General features: G+C 39.9%; 1 protein-coding gene across 10 annotated transcripts in view; it reads left to right on the top strand.

Annotated features, from left to right (window-relative positions):
• The window catches only part of AKAP9 (A-kinase anchoring protein 9), a 203,337-nt gene that overhangs the window by 132,180 nt on the left and 54,969 nt on the right, over nucleotides 1-16,188 (top strand). For 8 of the 10 annotated variants that reach the window (XM_077808122.1, XM_077808119.1, XM_077808120.1 and 5 more), the window contains one exon: nucleotides 6,416-6,642. In XM_077808122.1, the coding sequence (XP_077664248.1) occupies nucleotides 6,416-6,642 (227 nt within the window). Of the gene's footprint in view, nucleotides 1-6,415; nucleotides 6,643-13,342; nucleotides 13,939-16,188 lie in introns of those variants that run through there. The other 2 variants (XM_077808124.1, XM_077808125.1) reach the window with 2 other exon arrangements.

Genomic DNA, 16,188 nt, shown 5'->3' with positions numbered 1-16,188 from the left:
CCCCTTGTTGGGACCTCTTTGCCTGTCAACCGAATCAAAAACGTCCCTGCTATTGCTCCAGGGCAGCTCTAGACAGGGGCCCTGGGGAGATGCTCTCCTCATCTCCTGGACAGGTGACCTCCACTGTGCCTTTCCCCCCATATCTCTACTGTCTCAGGTTCTTCACAAGATTCTCTGGGACAGGGCCAACATCATCCTCATGGTGCCCTACTAGCCCTGGCAGTTCTGGTTCACTGACCTCCTGAAACCTTTTGCCTGACTAGTCAGGCTCTGGGCATTCCCGGATCTCCTTATGCAAGATCGGGGCAGACTCCGGCATCCCAGCCTGGACTCCCTTCACCTCACAGCCTGGTATTTAGAATGGCATTGAGTATAGTCCATGAGTGCTCCGCCCTGGTTCGACAAATCCTTACCCAAAGCGGGAAAACTTGCTATCTCACAAAGTGGTAGCGCTTCCTGGAGTGGTCTCGCGGCCATTACTCCTCTCTGGACACGGTGACCATCCCAGTTGTGCTGGACTACCTACTTACCTTCAAAACATCGGGCTTAGCTATCAGCTCTATCCGGGTACACCTGGCAGCACTTACTGCCTTCCTCCCACCAGTGGAGGGCACCTCCATCTTTACACACCCCACAACTGTGTGCTTCATGAAGGGCTTGCTCAGCACCTTTCCACCAGTTGTGAAGCTCCTGTCTCCATGGGATCTTAACCTTGTTTTTTCTGCCCTCACAAGACTGCCCTTCGAACCCATGGCAACATGCTCCATGACCATCCCCCACCCCCCCATGAAAGGGGCATTCCTGGTTGCTGTCACCTTGGCCAGATGAGTCAGCAAGCTCACTGTCATGATGGCAGACCCTCCCGACATGGTGCTTCACAAGCCAAGATCTCATAAAGGGTACACCCCAAAATCCTTCCCAGTGTGGTGTCCAAATTCCACCTCAGTCAATCCATCCACTTGCCTGTGTTCCATCCAAATTTCCCACCAACAGAGCCCTGCACTCTCTTGATGTTCAATGCGCCCTGGCGTTCTACTAGCACAGGACTAGACCTTTTCGGAGGTCACCGAGACTCTACATAACCGTTGCAGAGAGATCAACAGGACAAGCCATATTTTCCCAAAGAATCTGTAAATGGGTCTGAGTGTGCATACCGGAATGCTATGAACACTCCAACCTGGTGTAACAGCTTATTCTACATGAGCGCAAGCCACCTCCTCAGCCTCATTAGCAGATGTACCATGGCAAGACATCTGCAAGGCCACGACGTGGCGCTCTGTCCATATGTTTATGGTGCACTGTAACACACATGGCAGATGCGGACATGGCCGTGGACCACGCTGTATTGCAGATGGCTATGCCACCTCCGCACTGATTACTGGTCATAAGTCACCCACATGTGAAATACACATAGGGACCATCACTCAAAGAAGAAGAGGAAATTACTCACCTGTAACTTAGAGAGGTGTGTTCTCTATCTGTATTCCCACTACCCGCCCTCCTTCCTGCCCTTTATACCGTGGACCAGGAGTATGAGGAGACTCAATATGCATGTGCAGGTCAACGGACGCTGCTTGGAAATATTTCCGGACTTTGGCGCATTGCATGAATGCGCACCCACATGTGGAATACAATAGCGGCCACACGTCTTGAAGAACCTCCGGTTCCTTTTAGGTACTTATGACCTTCCTTCTTATCCCATGACTGCTTACTTTGCTTAAGAGTCTTTGGTGAGGGACCTTGTCAAAAGCTTTCTGAAAGTCCAGATATGCTGTATCCACTGGATCACCTTGTCCAAGTTTGTTGACCTTCCTCAGAGAATTCTGTTGGATTGGTGAGGCATGTGTTCTCTTTACAAAAGCCGTGTTGACTCTTCCCCAACATCTCGTGTTCATCTATGTGTCTGATAATTCTGTTCTTTATTGTAGTTTCAACTAATTTGCCTGATACTGAAGTTAGGCTTACTGGCCTGTAATTGCAAGGATCGCCTCTGGAGTCTTTTTAAAAAATTGGTGCTAAATTAGCTGTCCTTCAGTCATCTGGTACAGATGCTGATTTAAGTGCTAGGTTTCATACCGTGGTTAGTAGTTCTGTAGTTTCCCATTTGAGTTCCTTCAGAACTCTTAGTTGAATACCATCTGGTTTTGGTGACTTGTTACTGTTTAATTTATCAGTTTGTTCCAAAACCTTTATTGACTCCTCAGTCTGGGACAGTTCCTCAGATTTGTCACCTAAAATGAATGGCACAGATGTGGGAATGCTTTGCTATTTTCAAAAGAATACATCTGGAGACTTACGCTTTCCCGGGAAATAGTGTTTTTTAAAGTGCATTTCTACACTGAAAAGTGATTTTTTAAAAATGCCATCAATGGTTTCTATATTTACCATCTCACAGTGACTTCCATATTCCAGTTGTTCACTCTGCAGACTTAATCAAAACTCAGAGAGTCAAGCTAGGTTTTTTCCTCTTCAAGTATCCTTACTATTTGTAAAGTTTCTGCAGGCCAAATAATGGGTGACACCTGGGTAATCGCACTGCATTATTGGGGCATGCACAGGTGTAACTAATTAGAATTAAGTATTCTGTTGGTGATGTATTAGGAAAAAATAGAATCCTGCTCACATGCTCTTAGCTCTGTTGGCTCTGCAGGGCCAACAGGAATGAAAAACAGTAAAACCTGATTTTAGGCCTCAGTCTTGCCCAAGCAGAGCTCAATGCAGGATCAAAGCCTTAATCACTAAAATAAACAAATATGACTCTGAATAAACACAAGAAACAGATCTGTTAAATATAAATTAATAAATATAAAAATTGTTGTGTTTCAGAATAAAATAGCACTTTACATTCATTACCACTGCTGAACTCAGGAGATGGGAGATGGCACTTTCCTTTGTTTGACAGCTATCCTTCAGTCAAATTATGCTTCAGAATTGTTTTTTTTTTTAGAAAATGCTTTATTGCATTTGGTTTTTATTTATATATAGCCAAAGATAAACTTCAAAACAGTAGCTACAGAATTGGGGATGGGGTAAAAACTAATGTAACCAAGCTATGGTTTTAAAATCTGAAGTCTGAAATCTTTGTCTTTACCTCATGAATTCCACACCATAATCTTTTGGTCATTGGCATGGATAAAGGAGAGCTTACTTAATAAGATGCATCCGATGAAGTGAGCTGTAGCTCACGAAAGCTTATGCTCAAATAAAATTGTTAGTCTCTAAGGTGCCACAAATACTCCTTTTCTTTTTGTTAATACTAGTAGCATCGGTAAAGAGAGAATGATGATATTAGCATCAGATGCTGAAATGATGAGACTATGTCAGTACTGATTATGAGCAAGCTTTGAGGCTTGAAATTTTTCCATTCATATTCCTGATCAGCCAGAACTTGCAGAAAAGTGCGGCATATTTATGCAGTTGCTTTGCAGAAAGAACACTTTGTGTTCTAAAGTAACTCACTATGGCCCAGTGCAACAATACTTCTCAGGCAAAACTTCTGTTAACATTCAGGAATTATAGGCTATGACCATTAGGCTGCACTGCAATTACGTAATTTGAGTTTCAAGTTTCATTCCAAATTCATTGACATTAACAAAACTTTAATAAATGTCTTTATTACATTGGTACAGCATTGGGAAACTCTACAGTGCTGGATGTCCATCTTAGATAAAGGTCCTTTCTACTCTGAGGATATTAAAGCTCCTGTGTCACTATTTCAGGATACCAAAAGGCCTTTCGGCTTGGGTGCTGAGCAATCCAAATGATATATATTATTGTAAAAATATAGACTAGTTAGTTCCACTTAAGGTCTCATTACAGAGGTTTGGGATCTTAAGATGCTAAGAAAAATCTTTATTTCCCCAAACCTACCCTAAAAGTTGTTGTATATGGGTAATAAGCTTGATTATGTTGAAATAAATGCGAATGACATGAAATTAAAAGTGTGATCATTTCCCTGAATGGTATAGTTTAGGCATAAAAATGTATAATATATCAACTACATTGTTAAACAAGTTGCAACTCATTTAAAAAAAATTAAAACTAGAACCTTGCACTTCTTGCTGTATTCCCCCCAAAACAGCTGTTGCAGGAGTTGGTTTTTCAGAGGGCCCAACCATTCTTATGACAATTCGAAGGAGGGAGAGCAATAAATAAGAGGGAAGAATAGGTATAAAGAGATTGGATCAAACCTATGTACTAAATACAATTTTTTTAAAAAACAAGCAAATTCTGAAGAGGCTGCTGTAGTTCCATTTTGAAGTTCTGTTAACTACACAAACTGTTACAGCTTTGCGGTCATGATTCTTCTGCAGGCTAAATTATTATTTAGTCTGCAGATGAGAAGAATGAGGGAGGATTTGATAGCTGCGTTCAGCTACCTGAAAGGGAGTTCCAAAGAGGATGGATCTAGGCTAGGGATTGGCAACCTTTGGCACATGGCCCGCCAGGGTAAGCCCCGTGGCTAGCCGGACCAGTTTGTTTCCTGCTGCGTCTGCAGGTTCGAATGATTGCAGTTCCCGCTGGCCGTGGTTCGCCTCTCCAGGCCAATGGGGAGCGGCAATCGGCCGAACCTACAGGTGCAGTAGGTAAACAAACCGGCCCAGCCCGCCAGGGGGCTTCCCCGGGCAGGCCGCATGCCAAAGGTTGCCGATCCCTGATCTAGGCTGTTCTCAGTGGTAGCAGATGAGAGAACACGGAGTAATGGTCTCAAGTTGCAGTGGGGGAGGTTTAGGTTGGATATTAGGGAAACCTTTTTCACTAGGAGGGTGGTGAAGTGCTGGAATGGGTTACCTAGGGAGGTGATAGAATCTCCTTCCTTAGAGGTTTTTAAGGTCAGGCTTGACAAAGCCCTGGCTGGGATAATCTAGGTGGGGATTGGCCCTGCTTTGAGCAGGGGGTTCGACTAGATGACCTGCTGAGGTCCCTTCCAACTCTGATATTCTATGATTCTTGATATCATCAGAACCCTTAAATGGAATAACAACTCAATACTGTAATTTACAGATCCCTCTTACTTGTTTCATATTTAATTGCTGAACAAGTGTAGATTAATTGATACCATTACTCCCCCCTCCCCCCCCCAAAAAAAGTCTTTTCCATCTGTCTCCAAAGCAGTTTCATGGGGAAATTACTTCACCTTCTGTAACTAAAAAACAGGAATGACATTTGGTGTGTCATGCACAGAATTATGCATTGCTAATGCCTTATGATATATTGAGTAATTACTGTTGACTGTCAGATATTATGAATTGGAGAACAAACCTGTTCAGTCTATGAAATTTAAACCTTGGGTAAAAAGTATTTGTCCATTTGAAAAAAAAATGGCAGAAAGATATTTTAAAGATTATATTATTTTGATAAAACAAACTTTTCTATTATAAGGAAACATTTTTGCCAATTCAGAATCTACTAAATCTAATAATCAGATAGTGCTTCAAAATTCTATAGTAACATAATGAAATAATCTACTGCTATGAGACATTAATGTATTGTTATCGCACTCACCCTACTGTTGAAAATTTCACCTGTTGTCTAAAAGGTTTGAAAGCAGCCAATATGTGCACATTTATCTCTTGCTTTACTGAATCCCTACATTCTAAATATTCAAAATCCAGTGCTTTCTGATTACTTGTATCAGGCTAAAAAAGCCTTGGGCAAATCTGTGTCTGCTGCTGCTTTTCAGACAGAAAGGATATTTCGTATGAAACTGAAATCAGACATCAGGAATATTAAGGACTAGAAAAAGACCATATTGTCCATCAATACAGACCCTACCTGTTCATCTGCAACATTTGTCATTGGTTCATATATCCCTTTAACCAATTTACAGTTCATTAATAATATTGCTGACTATCAGTGTGTTCAATATTCCAATCACCTTCATTCCAAGAAATTTTGTATTAATTGCTTACATTATTATGCTCAACTAATTTTGTTTTTGTATTTTAATTAGTAATTTTCTTGAACAATTGGGCTAATTCACAATGCCACACTTAGCTACTGATGACAGAAGGATTATCTGTTTCTTTCCCTGGTACTCCATATTAAGGGCCAGTCCTGCAAATCATTATTATGGTCTACTCGCAGTAGTAAAAATTACTGTCCGTGATAACGGTTTGAAAGATCAGGCTCTTAGAGCCCAAAGCAGTACTACCAGGCTTTTCAAAATATTATTCTCTGTTAATAACTCCTCTCTCTCTCTCTCTGCTTGTTCTCTATTTAACTTGCACTGTACCTTGCGTATATATTTTTCTATGTACAACAGTTTCTCTGTATGTCTTTGTGGTGTCCTGCTTTGAAGGTATAAATATTTTATAATTAGTTTATACCTTGTCTCTGTAATCATAATTCATATGTGTAATTTTTAAATTTTAAATGCTGAGTCTGTATATAAAGATTATTGTTGTTATTGCAGAAGAGCCCTCTTCCTTATATCACGGTACTGATTTGGGAGATGATGCTACTATCAGGTGGGCAGGAGTAACAGATGAAGAACTTCAGCTGACTCAGCATCTCACAGGGAGTGGCTTTGCTGGAGAAGAGATAGACCCTGACAATGAAGAATTAGTTCTAAATATTAGTTCTCGACTGCAGGCAGCTGTTGAAAAACTTCTGGAAGCCATCAATGAAACCAGCAATCAGGTAGGGTTACCTAACTGTAATATGCTTTCAGTTTGCAGTGGTACTCCTTTTTTTCTTTTGTTTTTCATTAATGTAGTATTTGTATAGATGCAGACTCTATATCAGAGGAGGACAAACTATGGCCCGTATCGTCCTGCCCGGCCCTTGAGCTCCCGACCGGGAAGGCTAGCCCCTGGCCCCTCCCCTGCTATCTCCCCTCCCCATGCTGCCAACGCTCTGGGCAGTGGGGCTGCGAGCTCCGGCCGGGCCACGCGGCTGCCTGTCTTGCTGCTCTGAGTGGCATGGTAAGGAGAAAGGGAGCGGGGGTGGAGGGGTGGGGTTAGATAAGGGCAAGGGGTCCTGGGGTGCAGTCAGGGGACAGGGGCAGTTGGATAGGGTGGAGGTTCCGGCGGGGGAGGTGGTCAGGGGATGGGGAACGGTGGGGGGTTGGGTAGGTGTGGGAGTCCCGGGGGGCGAGGCAGGAGGCAGGGATGTGGATAGGGGTCGGGGAAGTCAGGGGACAGGAAGGGGGGGTTGGATAGGGGGTGGGGTCCTGGGGAGGCAGTTAGGGGAGTGGAGTCCCAGGAGGGGGTGGTCAGGGGACAAGGAGCAGGGGGGTTGGATGTATCGGGAGTTCTGAGGGGGGGGCAGTCTGGGGGTGGGAAGTGGGAGGGGGCGATACGGGGTGGGGGCCAGGCCGTTTGGGGAGGCACAGCCTTCCCTCCCCAGCCCTCTATACAGTTTTGGAACCCCGATGTGGCCCTCAGGCCAAAAAGTTGGCACACCCCTGCTTTATATTCATAAGAAAAGAAGAATATTTCTGTATTTTCCTTAGAGCTCTGATCCCGCAAGCAGTTGTGCATGGGATAACTTTACATGTGAGAATAGTCCCTTTGAGCTGAATAAGACTACTCATATGGGTAAAGTTACTCACGTGTATACATGTTTACAGCATTAAGGCCTTGGTTTGTATTATGTTTTTGTGGAAGGGCTTCAGGCATCCACAGCTTTCCCTTTGCATAGCTTTTAAGTTTACTCTAGCTGAGGCTCTGGCACAAAGCCTTTAATAGTGATGTGTTTCAGTGAGCTCCCAGCATAAACAGAGGTTTACAATACGTAGATGTTGGAGGTGGAGACTTTTGCTCTGTATGTTATTTTTGCATATGTACTTTTGTAATACAATAGGAAAACTAGGTAAATGGAATTTTAAAAATATGCTCTGTTGTGTTAAATATCTAATTTAATGACTCCTTTACATCCATGTTTAGAAATGCATTATATTAGCCCAGGTGAATTAGTAGGCATGGGGGCGGTGCAAATGTTTTTCTTCACTTTCCACATGGATAGGCCACAAGAAACCATGCTTGACGTATAGTTTGTCCAGTCTGACATGAAAAATGCTATTGTCCATATTTTTTCAGCAGTCATTTTAGTTATAAACTGGGCTTGGGATGCACATAGGACAGTTGCTTTGATGCAGTGGACCATGATGGATGTGAAATAGTTGGGTACATGCAGTATGTATGGTAAATGATCCACAGAGTAGGAAGGATTTGAGTGATAGGTTAATGACTTTGAAAAAAATTTGTCAATGTGTTGGGCTAAAAATTCATCTTTTAAAAGATGTTGAATATTGATTGACACAGTAGAACTTGAGAGCCATTATAATTTAACAAGTTAATGGTATTTTCCCCATATTAATATACATATCTGAATACATAAATGTGTACTTATCTTAGAGACTAGAGCAATTCTTAGTTCTTGTCTTAGGTAAATATACATTCATAATCTTTTAAAGACTTTTCTTTCTTAAAAAAGATGCAAAAATAATACATTTAAACTATGTTAAAGTTCAGATGTAAACAGATACAGTAGAACCTCAGAGTTACGGACACGTCGGGAATGGAAGTTGTCCGTAACTCTGAACAAGAGGTTACGGACTTCAGTCATGGTGGTAGTGGTAGGGGCTTGGGGCTGCAGCCATGAGGATGGGGGTCCAGTGGCGATGGGGGAGTCAGTGCTTCTGACCCTTGGGGCGCCAGGGCTCCGGATGGGGAGCTCAGGACTTCTGCCCCATGGGAGTACCGGGGCTCAGGGCTTTAGACCTGTGGGGAGCGCTGGGGCTTGGGGCTTCAACCCCACAGGGGGTGCCGGGGCTCCTCATGTCTCCATTCCCGACTTTGGGGCAGAGCTCGGGGCTTTAGCTATGGGGGGAATTCTGGGGCTGAAACCGGCTCTCCCATTGTAGCTAAAGCCCAGTGTCCCCCGCGCTGAAGTGCCGAGCCCCGGCACTCCCAGCGGGGCTGAAGCTGGGAGCGGAGCCGTGGGGCTGAAGCTCCAAGCCCCAGCACTCCCCCCAGCTTAGAGCCCTGAGCCCCGGTGCTCCCGAGTATCAAAAGCCCAGAGGCCCCTCCCTTGCCCGGAGGCTTGACAAGCTCCAACCCCCTGTGGCTGAAGCAATGAGCCTCGGCGCGGGGCTGAAGCAGGGAGCGGAGCCCCAAAGTTCTCCCCCTCCCAAGTCTAAAGCTCTGAGCCCCGCTGCTCCTGAGGGTCAGAAGCTTGGAGCCCTGAAACACACACACCCCACCCTGCAGCTGCAGTCCCAACTCCCTGTGGCTGCCTGATTGATAACTTCCGGTTCACTGGTAAATCCATAACCCTGGTGTATCTTTGAGGTTCTACTGTCAGGACACAAAGAAATTCTAATACTGACAAAAGCTGACTTTAGGGTTGATGGTCTGGTTTATCTCATCATGTTGTGCCTTTTTTTTTTCACTAAGGCGTTCAGCCAGAACCTTGGATTATCTAGCTTGTGCTATTTTTTGTCTAAATTTAGTTATTTGAACTTTGTTACTTTATAGTAGATTACACTGCATAATGGTTTTGTGAATGTGATGTTCCACATGCATGAGGAATAAGTGATTTCTCCATCTGGAGGGAGAAATGGGGAAAAAAAAGGGAAAGCAAATGTTGAGCTGTTATGTGCTATAAACTTTGCCACAGAGAGGTTTTCAGTAGCTCTGCAGTTTACAGTAGATGCTATCAGTTCATTTTACAGCATAAAGAAAACAAAAGGGTGCAGTGTGGATATTTGTACTTTGTGGTCATTTCATAAAACCAGTCAGAAGGTACATTTTTTTTTCATCCTTCTGTTTATGGTAATCTAATGTTTATATGTTTTGACATATTATACAAGTGCCCAACAGCCTTGGCAGACATGATAATTTGTTATTCTAATTATAAATGTACTTCTTGTCTGGTTATTGCACATTTGCTATAACTAATTTGTATAACTTTCTATTTCTATGTTCTCCAGTGCTATAATACATATTATTCTCACAAAATATGAGATGTAGTGGGTAATACTAAAATGTAAACATTTCTCTTACAGCATTAAATTATTATTGTTTATTATTTTATTAGAGACCAGAACCTTTGGAATAGGCACTATACAAACAGAAAAAAAAGACCTCACCATAATTTATCATTTAGAATAGGAAAATGTTTCATCTTTTTGGCATCCTGTCAATACTTCGACATTTACAAATGTTTATTTTGTAGTGTCAGAAAAGGTACATCATTTTGGTTCAGCTCCCTTATACCACTGCTGCAGGGCAAAGATCTGGAATACTGGTTTAAGCAGAATCCCTAGGTGGCACAGAGCTGGTACAGGTGCCTCTATACCATTCCCTTTCAATCCTCTTCCCTGGAATAAGGGTGTGCTAATACTGTGTCAGAGGAAGGGTTGTTGACTGAGCATCTACTGTATCTTGTGCTCCAGTAATCCTCAGTTGCATAATAGCATTTAGGAGACTATTACCAGCTATTCTAAATTAGCACAATTGTGAGGTAGCTCCAGATTCCACAGCAGATTAAATCAATTGCCAGAAACCTCTGACACTGGGGGGAAGCATAAGGAGGCATAATGCCACTTTTGTTCCCTCTGTACCCCTCATTCCCTCAGCTCCTCAGATAGGGCCCAGTGGGCAGGTCTACAAAGGGCAGGTCTACACTTAAAATGCTGCAGCAGCACAGCTGCACCAGTGTGGTGCTTCAGTGAAGATGCCACTACGTCAACAAGAGAGCTTTTCCCATTGACATAGTTAATCCACCTCCCCGAGAGGCAGTAGCTTTGTTGATGGGTGAAGCTCTCCCATTAGCATTCCCACATAGCACTGTCTACACCACGGGTTAGGTCAGTATAACCACATCACTCAGGGGTGTGGATTTTTCACACCCCTGAGTGACTTAGTATACCAATATAAGTTTATAGTGTAGACCTGGCCAAAGTATATCTGTCAGTACTTGGTAGTCTTATACTGGAATGTGATCCATTCCATATGCTAGAATTTTGCATCTTAAACCCTAATATGGTATATTTTACAATCCCAGCAAAAACAGTGGCATGGATGATGTTGCTAGATCAATCTGTTGAATTAAATTCTCCAGGGGACATTAGTTTGAGAGCAATCTTTGAGGCGCGCCACTCTAAACTGGCTGGGATTAGAAGTATTCCAGAGGTACAGTTAGCTGTATGCTATAGACCCCTCAAGTAGCTGATCTAACAATGACATTAGACACTAATGACGTTAGACTCTAAAACTGTCTGCCTTTCTAATCTCTGAGTAAAATGCATAGATCACTGCTGATAGAAATGGAAGGAGTTGGAGGATTACGTAGAATAGTAGCAAATCTAAGTTGACCAAATGGAACGAAAATTCAACCACCTTGCACTTTCTGATATCATAGAGGAAACCATTTGTGTTTTAATTCATATCCAAAGCATCATATATCCAACAAAATGACAGATTATGGTACAGCATATTACAAAATTTATGGCTCTTGTAGCAACATTTATCAGAGAAAATTAGAGACAAAACCACATAATTGTAGCTAATTACCTATAATTACTTAAGTATAAGTAGAATTGTTCATGGTATGTTGTTTGCTTACATAAGCATTTAAAGAGTAGGTGATTGATAGATGTACAAAATAAAGGAATAGAGCAGTTAAATGTTACAGTAATAATTAATGGAATACGTACCGTTATTATAAAAGTGATATCATTTATTTTTATCCAGTTTTTGCTACCTGGAGCATCTTTCCTCCAAATACTTCAGACAATAATTTTATATCATTAGTAATTGGTGTACTAATCTTAGTTCTTTTACTTTTGTCAAACATGTTTCTATTTTTGTTACATAGTGATGAAATAGTATCTAATGGATGTAGTCATGAGTAGTCTAAAACAGGTGTGTAATTTCATATAGGATCAGTTAATTAGGACAGTTTCCCTAACACCTTCATAATAGTAATGTAGGAATTATATTTTGAAATAACTTTTGCAACAGTATTCTAAAATCAAACCAAAAGTTTTTCAATTTGATCAGTTTCGAATCTCAGAAGATAAGCACATAGTTCTCTGTGCCATGGCATTCCTACCATCATTTGGCTGTGAAAGTTATATCTGTTTTGTTTTTTCTAAAATTGGGATGTAAAAATTATTGCATCAGAATTTTCCATGAGGCGGAATTTACACTGTTAAGAGTGCTTGGCATTATATCTTTCCATTTCTATGAAAAAATTTGAAAAAATTCCTCAAACTATACTTATGTTGTCTCTATTGGCAAGTTCTGTGCCACAAAAAGGGTTAATATATAGAAAATAATGTATTTGATCAAATGAAACTAAAATGTCACATAATTTCAAGAAAAATATAAATTGAGAAAACAGGATTAATGTATATATTTACAGTTAACATATTAATTTCAAAATCATAAGAATCTGAAGTAGTATAAAAATAGGTTTATCCCTGTTAATGAGACCTCTGATAAAAATAAATGAATTTTTGCATTGTTTACACATTTTTCTGTAGTATCTAATATAAATTGTGGCCTCATTTCCCAACCACTCACCAGATAATGTTTCTCTACTTGGGAATAACAAGCATGTCGGGTGATGTGGCCCCTGATGTCTGCTAATTTAGTTACATGTAATTGGTAACAGAAACAGAGGAGTTAGGGAGTTTCTTAATGGTGCAAGAAATTTCTTAATAATTTATTAAATATTCTGTGTATGAACATTAAAAAAGTAAATTCAGCCATTTTACCTTTAATGGCAGCCCAAAAGAAAAGAGTTTGAAAAGATGAATAATAGAAATAACATGACATGTTCAACATAATCAATATGAGAAACTAACATCTAAATAAAATAATTACAAGCAAAGCAGATACTTAAGTCATTTTCCTCAATTAATACTATACATACAAATCGGCATACTTTTTAAAAGGAGTGGTAGAAACCTGACATAATCTTTAAAGTGCTATTTTAAACCTGTTTGAACACACTCTTTTAGAGCTCTGATGTGGAATTTGAATCCTGTTGGGCAAGCTTCAAATATGGGCGTATTAATTCAAATTCCACCTGCCAGCGTACCTAATTTAGCCACTCCCTTTGTCCTGAACTCTTTATCAGGGAAGATATTGACAGGAAACTTTGCTCAGTGAGACGGAGCATTATTTGATTAACTGAGTTCAAAACAGCTCTTCCTGTTGATTTAACTCAAGGAGCAAGAATAAGGGCAAATATCTTCATATGTAAATGTCTTGTTGATGCTCCAGTGGAGATTAAAAGTGTGGACAGTTTGCTTGCTTGCTGTAGCGTACCTGCTTTGATACCGAAACTATACTTTCTTGCTTTGGTAATTGCCTCCTTCCTGTTACCATTTTTCTGTTTCTGAAGGATTCAGATTGCACTTTAATGTGAAATATATTATAAAGAAGGTTGTTTTTTTTAATGGTATTGGAAAAATGGCAAAGCTCATTTATCCAGCTGGTTTCTGCAAATGTTGATTCCTTTTATTGCTTGATGTTTACCTGGGACCTTCCTGCACTTTTTGATTACTCATGTGAATGTGAAATGATTGTTCCCACACTGTCGCTAGCACTACTGTGCCATTTCCTCAGAGTGTCAAAAATGTAAGATGTTTTATTGCAATTTCTACAATTAAAATAGCCAGTGCAAAATAGCTACGTGACGGAGGAGAAGAGAACAACGGCAACATCTTTTGGAATGGATTCTTACCGCACATACTTGGCATCTAACTTATTTAATGGCTTGCAATCAGAAGGCCAAGAAGAAGATACCTATGAGGTTGAATCTCGTGTGCCTTTACCATATCCTTTTCCTTTCACTGAACACTTGGATGAAAATAACTCTGTAGTTGTAAATACTTCAATTTTTCACTACAGGCACAAAAAAAATGGGCATATATTAAAAGTTGTCTCTAAAATCTCCTTGCCTACACCTCCATATTCAGTAAGTATGACATTATTTAAGGAAGTTCAACTTTTTAATCTTTACAACTAAAAGAAAGAGTGTTTGGAAATAAATTAAACATATATCTCTTGAACATAGAACCCATTTTTTTTAATTGTGTTTGACTGTCCATTTTTTAATTTAATGATTTAACAGGAAGTGATAAGTCTTAATTATAAAATTATTAGGGCTACAAACTGTAACTGTATTGGGTTTTAAGTTTTTTTATGAAAAGATAAAACGGTTGAGTATTTCATGTGTTCTTATGCCTGTATTTTAGTAGTGCTTATTACTTAGACCAGTAACAAAGAGATTTACTGTGAGTTTTGATTCTTTTGTGTGTGATGTGGAAATGCCGTGCAATGAAATAAAACCACTCCTGTAGGTTTCATTTTCTTAGCTGTAATATACATATCTTAAATTTAAGAACACTAGTAAATTTGAAATGGCATAATTCTAGTGGTTTTATGAAAAGGATATTGTCAACTTAAAAAACACATTTCTGTCTGATTTTTTTTTCCTATGCTTATTACCAGTAACACCTAACTTCTTTACAATTTAAAGGGATTAGAGAGAAAAAATCTTTTATTTTTCAGTTTTAATGTGTGCATTTGACAGCACTTTGGTTAAGGGCTTGTCTAAACTAGGAAAGTTAATCCAAATTAACTAAAGGTGTGAATTAAAAATTGATTGGTTAAACTGCATTAAATACCTGTTTAGAGACATTCATTCAGAATTAAACTGGCTTTATTTCAGTTTAGTTTAATTCAATTTGGAAATTAGTTAATTCAGATTTCCTGAATATCTCCTTGTAGACAAGCCCTTGTAGATAAGTCAGTTTCACTGTTTACTCTGTATAGCAAGTTTGTTGCTTAATTTCCCCTTTTGTTTGCATGAGACTTTCATACAGCAACCTAGGATATAAAAACTTAAAATAGTATAATGGTGCTTGTAAAACCACAATAAATTAGTAGGGCGATTCCTGGGCACCTCTGGTACCTGTCCCTTCTTTTAAATTTTATTTTTGAATAAATTTTGTTTCAAATTTTGTTGATGTCCCTTTAGAAGTCAGTACAAGCTATAGAACCATGCACCCTTTTAAAGCCTTGGACTGCTTTTAAAGGATAGTTTAAATTCATTAATGTTAAAAGAAATATTAGTGATTAGATGTTTTCTAGTTAGAAGTTTAATTCTGAACAGCCATTTTTATCGATAAGTAGACAAATTGGTGTGAAATTGTTATAAAATTTTCCCAACTCATTTTTCAAAAATAGTGAAGTCTTCAGTTTGAGTTTTAGTGAGACAGTTTAGTTTGAGCAATTCAGTATCTTTACTTTTACTAGCTGGAGTAAATGAAAAATGAAACCTCTCCTATTTTTGAAGAATTTGGTGAAGTAGCCTCCATTTCACAGAACAGACTTGCAAAACACAGAAGCAACCATACTTATAGAAATCTGCCAAGACTTACGATATAAAAACAAGGGTGTGAGTTCTTTGCTTTTCTGAAGTTGAGCAAACATTTGTTGTCATTCTGTAACTTGAGGATCATGAAAAGACATGAATTAAAAAGCCATTACAACGTTAATAAGGAACTGTTGAAACAAATATTGCTTTACTGCCTCATTAATTGAAAAAATTAATATTCTCAAAGTTCACATTTTCCTAGTGTGCCTACTTACACATATGTATGGGAGAAGAAAGGAATGCTGCTCACCTAAAAATTTGTTCAGAAATGCCAGAGATTTTGTATGGTGCTTCTTAAGCATACTAAGGATGTGGTTAGTGATAGTATACTCCTACACATATTAAATGCAAAAGCCATTCTGTTTAAATAAAGGTGAGTCTGGTATAAACTGACATAAATCAGGAAGTTTCAAGTTTTGGCACATAGATATGGATTCAGTCATGTGACTCATACTATACACTGTATTGAACATTTGTCTGTATTTGCTTAGATCTTCTTATTGTGTGGGACTTCATATTTCAGTATGTCAGTGCATATGCATTGAACATCTGATCCAATATCCATTGAAGTTAATGTGTGTCCTTTTATCAGGCTAATAATCAGCCAAAACGGCTAATAATTTTACATGAAAATGATAAAGGATATGTCTACACAGCCAAGAAAAACCTGCAGCTGGCCCATGGCAGCCGACTCAGGCTCGCGGGGCTTGAGCTGTGGGGCTGTTTCATTCATTCACCTCTTGTCTTGGGCTGGAGCCCGAGCCCTGGAACCCTCCAACCTCGCAG

Source organism: Eretmochelys imbricata, chromosome 2, assembly GCF_965152235.1.
Source record: "Eretmochelys imbricata isolate rEreImb1 chromosome 2, rEreImb1.hap1, whole genome shotgun sequence".
Lineage (NCBI taxonomy): Eukaryota > Metazoa > Chordata > Testudines > Cheloniidae > Eretmochelys > Eretmochelys imbricata.
The sequence above is the reverse complement of the archived record's forward strand: the minus strand, read 5'-3'. Positions and strand labels throughout refer to the sequence as shown.